The 8,403-nt window shown below is 43.3% G+C and overlaps 1 protein-coding gene across 1 annotated transcript in view; it reads left to right on the forward strand.

Annotated features, from left to right (window-relative positions):
* Positions 1–8,025, forward strand: part of RFLNA (refilin A) — a 28,266-nt gene extending 20,241 nt beyond the window's left edge. Inside the window, exon 3 of the mRNA XM_079957808.1 lies at positions 2,538–8,025. Coding sequence (XP_079813934.1) covers positions 2,538–2,871 — 334 coding nt within the window. The 3' untranslated portion in view covers positions 2,872–8,025. The remainder of the gene's footprint in view (positions 1–2,537) is intronic.
* Positions 8,026–8,403: the final 378 nt, after the last annotated feature.

Genomic DNA, 8,403 nt, shown 5'->3' on the forward strand with positions numbered 1-8,403 from the left:
GTGCTCTGTGGTCAGATTCTTCTCTGAGGGTCTCCAGTCCTAGCAAAGCCCAACAGCCCAACCATATGTGGGCATGACAGTAGTGGTGACATCAGACTCTTGTCCATCAGTGAATGGCAGTGAGAGTCCTTGACATTGCTGCTGAATTTTGCTTTTAAAGGCAAAAATGTAAGGTTAAGTTCAAGAGTGTTTTTTAAGTGGGCCAAATTTCCAAAAATTTTAAGGGAAGCCAATGTGGTTTTGATGCAACGAGTGACGTTTCTCATTTGGGGTTCTTCTCAACCTTCCTTTGGTGCTAGCCACTGATGTTCTGGTGGTTGCTGGTGTGCCGAAATGCTGCTGCAGCTTTCTGCCCAGTGTCAATGCCACCCATGCACCCAACTTTTAAAGAGTAGCCTTTGAAATTTCAAGGTGCCACTGACAAGGATGTTTTTCCAATTGCCATCGAGGGCTCCTGCTGTCTGCACCAAGCAACTTGCTGGCCTCTGAGCTTAGCTGTGCAAAACTCATTAAGCAGATTGTGTTACGTGTGCCGTTTGGTGGGCCAAGCCTCCTCCAGGGCGTTGGCAAATGCCGTGCGCCACACCCAGCGTTTAATCTTTTTATACACAGAGCTGCAAATTCCTCAGCTGCTGCTGGTTGCGCCTCCAAGATCTGGAAGCATCCAACCATGTAAAACCCCTACGGCAACCTGGCAACGGGATGCTTTGCGTGTCCCTCCTGCTTCTTTGAAGACAGAGATGCTTTTCACAGACTATAAAAGCTGCTTCTTCAAGTTGGGTGTGCAGTGAAAGAATGCAAAAACTAACAGGAATCTATCTAGATATCTGTTTGTGAAGTCTGTTCCAGCTTTGGCTAATATTTTAGGACATTTACTAGAGACACAGAGAGACGAGCTAGATATTGAAACGCCAGATTTGCAGGGAGATGTAGGTTTTTCCAGTTAACTCCCCCACCCCTCCAAGACACAAATCAGACAAATTTGACAAAAGATGTGTAAGTGGAGAAGACCTGAAGAAAATGTGGATTCCAGCCTTCAAGGTTTCCTTACCTGTTCGTTGCAAAAGCAGACTTGATGAATCTATTCTGGTGTTTGCTTATGAGCAGGGCTGGCATAAGGGTATTTGCGCCCCAGGCAACCTCTGAGTTACTCCCCCAGTTTTCACTCATGAGCAATTGTTCTGTTCCAGAACATTTTGGTTCCATCTCTCATTAGTTTCCCTGTTGACTGCCCTTCAGACATGGAAGTGGCTCAAACATGGAACTGGAATAAAGTCAGAAGCGGAGGAGATACCATCATTTTTTGGCAGCAGGGGATGAAAATGCAAGTCCCTGCCCTGAGCTGCCACCTCAGCTCCCCCCACCCCCGAATATAGGGCAGAGTCGGGGCATTTCTTGGTCCTCCATGGCTCTGTATCGGGTACGGTGTCCATATGAGAGAGAGGTTCTGAGTTTCCCCAAACAACAACAACAACACTTGAGCAGACGCAGATTGGCAGTAGCTCAGGAAGGGGGACATACAACTGGTTCTTCCAAAGTTGATGGGTGTTGCGATTCAAATGATGTGTGTGTGCTGCGTCATGTGATCAGTTATGTGGGGCGGGGCTTACCTCCCCCCCCCCAATATTTTTTTCAAGTTGGCACCACTCCTGGTCTCCCTCCCTGTAGGACCTGCACCACCCCACTGCCAACAAATCCCTAATTCTGCTGGGCTGGTCAGGCTGCAACCACATTTGCCTAATCACATACAGTGGTACCTCCGGTTGCGAATGGGATCTGTTCCGGAGGTCCGGCTGGATGCCGAGGTTTTTGCAACCTGAGGATCGCTGTTATACACATGTGTGCGACGGTAGACGTGGGTGTAGCCAAGGGGTGCAAGGGGCAGCTGCCCCATCAAGTAAATTAATAAAAATACTTAACTAACTGACCAGTTGTGTCACAGATAACTTGGTTCTGCTCCCTCAACATAAAGCCCCCCCCCCCCAATATATCCTGGCTATGCCTGGCTATGCTCTAGTGAGCCATCTCTGCTTCACACAAGCAGTAAAAAGGGCAGGATCAGGCCCCAGCCGGCGAGACTCAGCTCCAGTGAAACCCTGGTGAGTTTGCAACCCTAAACATCCTTTATCCAGAAAGGGGAAAGTGCCAACTCTCATGTGACTCTCACAAGACTTGAACGGGGAAGGCAAAAACAAGTGCTGCAAGAGTTGCTAGGAAGTCCGTTTCCTGCTAGACACAATTTTGGGGGTTGTGGGGTGATCCTGCCTCTTTTTCTACTTTTATGTCATGCCCCTATGGCAGCCATTTTATGAGTGGGACCTATGGCACTTTCTCAGTATTCCAAATGTGTCTACAGGCCCCCCAAAACTTGCAACTCAGGGTCAGATATGGTTGCGTCTTGTTGGAGAGCAAAGGGTTCAGCAGAGGAGGTGGGGAACAGGATGTGGGACTTGAGCAGGTCTTTGGTTTGATCTTGTTGGGGCTCCACTGAAGTTCTTGTGCGTGACTTCTTGTTGCCCCCCCCCTTTAAATTTCAGGTGCAACTCTGAGGTAAAATATGGCTCTGAGAGGCATTACAGGGATGATGTTTTCTACTGCCCAATGCCCACGGTCACCACTTACAGCGAGACCGTCATTGCTGCCCCCAACTGCACATGGCGAAACTACAAGTCCCAACTCATCTTTGAGCCGCGCCAGAAACCCCTGAGGTTCCAGAGTACAACAATCATCTTCCCCAAACATGCCAAGAACATATACCGGACCACACTCAACTATAGCCTTGGTTCTGCCAAAAGATGGTTTGCCTCAAGTGTGCAGCTGGAGCTTTGTGAAGAGAACAGCCCCTGCATTGTCTACACAGAAAATGTTTAATGCAGTGTTTTGTTTACTGAAGAACTCTTGACTACAACATCAACGTAAGGCTTAGGCCTACGCCAGAGGAGAAGCCTTTTAAGACTTAATGGCCTTTGGCTGAAGGCATCCATTAAATGGCTCCAGGATCATTCATTTTTCACACACAGGCTTGGATATGCCAGGTAGCTTCCCTGCTCCTAGAAGCAGCTGAGGGAGATATTCTCATGAGCTGAAGCAGCTAGAAGCTGGTTTTGGTTCCCCTCAGCCTCGGATCAAACCTCTTTAATTAGCACTTGAATGCATTTTCAGTAGTGAGGGCCTTCCGTTACTTGATCGCCATTTAGAAAGCTTACTATAGGGTAGTGTGTGGGCCCTCTGTAGCATGTAGGATGTGGCCAAATATATCCTTAGAGAAAGTGATTGTGTCACAGAAGATCATCTCCAGTTTGGCAAAGACTCGGCTTTGCAAAGACATCAGGTAGATCATGGCAGGCAGTACTTAGTCATATCAAACATTAATTTTGTCCTGGGATCTTAAGTAGAAGTCCCAGCACAATAGATAGAGGTGGAAAGGCAAAGGGCATCATTTTTGCCAATGAGCAGGAGTTGCCAAATCCCTGCTGTGCAGGGGCCCTTCGTGGAAACCAGGCATTTACAGTTCCTTGGCAACCAGCTGTCTTTATAAAGGAAGCCAACGAGAAGATTCCTTGGGCACCTGCCTCCTTGTGTGGATATAACATATGGAAAATAGCTGGACGTATAGCTGAATGTGTGGGGAAAGAGTTAACATGTGGACTCATTCCTTCAGGAGGCTGCATTTTTTTTACTTTTTGCTAAAGATCTGGAAGATAATAGCTTTTTAAAAGATGGTGTTTGAGACCAAAGGCCTTTTTTTACTTTCTGGAATAAAGGACTGTAAAACTCAGGCCAAGATTTCCCGGAAGGGAAGCTTAGCTCTTTAGGGGTATGAGGAGGGGAAATGACATTTGTTCGGATTTGCAGATTCACAAACCTAGTAAAACTGAAGTAAATGGATGAAACAGGAAGTGACTGTATGGACAACAGAATGAAGGGAAGGGACTTGAAAGTATTGGCTTAGTTGGGGAAGCAGTTGTTAAGTTAATGACAGTTGTGCATACAATGCACAATTGTCTTGATGGTCATTATACATACTGCTTTTACGAGCTGTCCTTTCGAATGGGGAAAGATGCATGGTTACACAAATTGTGCATCTTAATGTGCAACAATTATTACATATCCATTATGCTGCTTAGACATATTTGTTCTTTGGAATGGAGGAAAGAGTTCATTTAAGTCAACTGCACATGTACCTTGCAACTATTATGCAGATTTTTTTAAAGTGTTCAGAATATATGATGCCGGTCTTATTGAAGGCAGAAAAGTTCATGAAAATAAATGGTGGGTGGGTATCATATAGCTCCTATACATGAATGGATTCTTACTGTCTCATCACAAATATCTTACTGTTCTTTCTGCAATGCTTGTTTTTCCTGACTTCAAGACTAAAATGCAAGTGAGACCCAGGCCTTAATTTTGTTTATTGCAACAGCTGTTGCCTCAAAATGTTACCATGGTGAGTGATGGCAAATGTCGTTTGAACTTTTTTTAATTTATAAGCCATGTTGTGTGGCATAATCAACCTTTAAAAAGTGTATGTTGTGGAGGGTGGGGGAAGCTCTTTATGGGAAAATGGCAGCCTTTAAATTCTTGGATTCAGATTAAAGATGTATGTTAAGGGTACATCATGTATGCATGCATCCCACCTTTGAGAACAGAGAACTGTTACAGGTAAACAGTTAGCCAAAAGGTTATTTACTACAGATGCTGAATGCAGCTGACTATTTATCAGCATGCCTTGGGGTACTTGTGGGTGGGGAATCGCAGGTGCTGTTTGACTTGCATCTTGCTTGTGGGCTTCCCAGAAGCACCGTGGGAAATTGTGGCAGAAAGTTTGAGGGCTTGTCCACGCCAAGTGGTGCATGTTGCTAAACAGTTCCAGAACTGCTGTATCATTGCAAAGTGAAGGAAGGAGCTCTTCCGCACGGCTAGTTTCCCAACTGGGCGCAGAAGCTCATCAAGGGGGTAAATGGTTGTCTGCTCATCCTGCCAAGCGGTGACAAGACTTCAAAACTCACTTTTGTAAATTTATCCTACATCAGAAATGTGGAGAAAACAGAGGAATAATAATTCTTCTAATCACGAAGGACACTGTAGTCTGAACTCTCCACCCATCCAGCCCCCATCCATAACTTAACATCTGCACATGCCGTTCCACTAAAGCAGAATTACTATTGACTTTAGCCAGGCAAGACCCATGATATCCCGAGTATAATGGATAGAAAGTTTATATGTTGCCAGATTCCGAAGAATTGCAAATATAAGATGAAGCTTTTTATACAACTGAAGACCTGAATGCTTGAGGTAGGACTTTAGAATTGCTTTATCTATGCTATGTTGTGTAGGGATATTATTAATTTTGCATTCAGAGCACATTTTGTACATTTAAGGGAACTATTTGCCCCATTAAAAAAGGGGATGCTATTTTTTTAAGTGACAGAACTTTATGTATTTATCCCCCCACCCTGAGATTGCCAGCTATTCAGTCTGAGTAAATTAAGCACAGCTTCTAAAATCTTGAGTGCCTTACTTCCGTAGTGCCCAAACCTTTCTTTAATATTGTATTGAAATGCTTTAATTCTAAAACTTTTATATTTCACAACTCTATACACAAATGGAAAATAGAAACCTTTACCCAAACTGGCTGCATTCCACAAAAAAATGGTGTGTGTATGGTGGCAATTAATAGATGAAGCTCTCCTATGTCACAACTGCACAGTGAGAGTCAGGGCTCCTGCCCCCTGCCCAAATCATGGGAACTGCACTTTCTTAAAGGTCTAACGACTCTGTACTCTTAACAAACTACAGTTCCCAGGAATCTTTGGGGCAGCCATGATTCTTAAAGGGGCATAAGAGTGCTTTACATTTATGGTGTGGAGTGGCCTCAATCAGACCATTGGTTTGTTTAGCCTGGTACTGTCTGAGATGGGTAGCAGTGATGTGCTTTTGTCTTGGGCTGAAAGATTCCTCCACAGCCTTCTAACTGGGAAACTTGGGATTGAATTTGAGAACTTGTGCATGCATAGTGTTACTCTTCCCACCAAGCTATCATCATGTAAGCAGTTAGATCCAAATGTGTGCTCACGCCTTGCACTAAAGCATGTGAGAAAAGCAAAACTTTTGCACACAAGCGAAAACATAAGAATGGGCTTTGACTAACATGTATGAGAATTGCCAAACCAATGAAGAAGACATTGTGTAGCATTTGGTCTTTAGACACAACCAAATTTGCACACACAAGACAGTGACGGAAAGATAATTTATTGGTGTTAAATGAAGACTAAAAGTGCATGGTTCCATGCAAGCACATTAAAAGCACAGCATGTGGGTATTCAATGTAAAGGTGAATTTCCCGAGAATCCCGGCTTTCATTGTTTAAGAAATCAAGAAGTTACTAGCCCTAGTTGTAGAATGACACCCACAACAGACATTTAAATGATCTCTCTTCAACGGTAATGGTTTCCCCTCAAATAATCCAAGGAACTTTAGCTTGTTAAGAGTGCCATAACACTTTGCGAGAAGACCTGTCACTTCAAGCAGTGTAGGAGAGCTTTAAAGGTAGGGCGTGAATATGACCAGAGTTCAGGCCACTTTAAATAATCCATTGGTTTGGCTGTGGTTGACTTTTTATCACCCTAATTAACACACGGGCAAGCTGAAGAGAGCAAGTTTTTCAAGTTCATGAGTCTGATAGCACATGAAGCTCAGGTCTAGCAACAGATAGCCTCAGAAAGTCCTCGACATTCTCGGTTTTGTTTACTCTCATGAGGCAGAACAGCCTTTTTCCAGGCATGCTCAAGCCCCACACCCTTCTCCAGGTGGTTTAAATTACAGCACACACAAATATACACAAATAAAAGGCCCCAAACACTGTAGCATTTAAGACGTTTCACAAAAGGACACAATTCCCCAAACACATTTGCACATTGCCACACCCTTTATGGCTGTGCTAGCAGGCCACTTAGGTGAGGGGCCGGTTACATGCCTCTTTCAGGCAGCTGTTTCTCTTCAGAAAAGCAGGTGCAGGCATCCTGTATTCTCAAATCCAATAATTCTTTCCCTCGGGTGGTATTTTTTAAAATTGCAAGTGGCTTGTCCACCCTGAGTAACTATATGTTTTCATGCTGCAGTTCCATAGGGGGAAAGAGTAGGATTTATTCCTGTTTAAATGAATGGGAATTTCTCCACCGAGTTAGATTGGGTGGTTTTTAAAAAATCAATGTGGTGTTCTCAGTTGAAACAAGACATTGCCCAAGTGGAATGCCACATGCAAGCCTTGGCGTCATGTTTAATATTAAGCATTGAGTAAATTAATGGATTTGTTTTTAATCCATGTTTTTAAACCATGGTTTGCACTAAGCATAGACTCCAAACCCTTACTTCCAGATGTACAGGCAAATAGTGGTTGGTGTGGTTCCCTTCTTTCCACACCTACCCTCCAAATCCCCAGATGCTATCTTAAACAACAGCCTCGTAGGGTGGACTGATGTTCCCAAGCGATGGCTTTCAGAGGAACGTGACAGCCATGGCTTGCTTCAAATTGTGTTTTGGTACCTAGATTGTGAGTTGTCTGTTCCTAAGTCGTGACAAAACCATGCTCTGGCTGTGCAAATCATAATTTGGCATTACATCTAAATTATCTAATAGTTTGGGACACTTTCCCCCTTTCCCATTCACAAAAGCCACTACATCTGTGGAAAACTGAAAGTAAAATTCCAGAGCTTAAAGAAGGCAGTGGATGCTGATTTGATGGTCAGAGGGGAAGTTAGAAGGTAGCTAATGGCTTTGTTGACATAGATACGTAATTATTTTTGTAGCTCTGCTCTTTCTAAGTGCTTACAAAAGTATTTCTGCTGTTTTATATTTTGTGATAAGGTGTTTTGCAGTGCCTTTTTATTTTTATATCTATATAAATATGGTATTTCCCCACATCCTTTAGTCAATAATGTCTTTCTATTCGACTAATAGAAAATAATTTAAGAATGTTTAATATTGCTAAAAACCCTATATATCATAATAAAATGATGGAATGTTTTTGTGTGTGTTGTGATTTATGAGCATAAACCTGTAGACAATATCTTGCATTAGGTTTCAGCTAGTAGTAGTAGTAATTTATTTATTATTTATTATTATGGTAGTAGTAGTAGTAATATATTATTATTTTTATGGTCAAAGACCAAACAAAATAAAAAAAATCCTTCCAGTAGAAGGAATTTTTTTATTTTGTTTTGACTATGGCAGACCAACATGGCTACCTATCTGTAACTGGTCAAAGACCAGTTCAAGAAGCACAACTGAGACTGCTTTCACAAGAATGAAATACAGTGGACGCTCGGGTTGCAAACGAGATCCATGCGGGAGGCACGTTCGCAACCCGCAGTGCCACATCTGCGCACACGCGGCTTGCAATTC

Source organism: Podarcis cretensis (genome assembly GCF_951804945.1).
Source record: "Podarcis cretensis genome assembly, chromosome: 16".
NCBI classification, from domain to species: domain Eukaryota; kingdom Metazoa; phylum Chordata; class Lepidosauria; order Squamata; family Lacertidae; genus Podarcis; species Podarcis cretensis.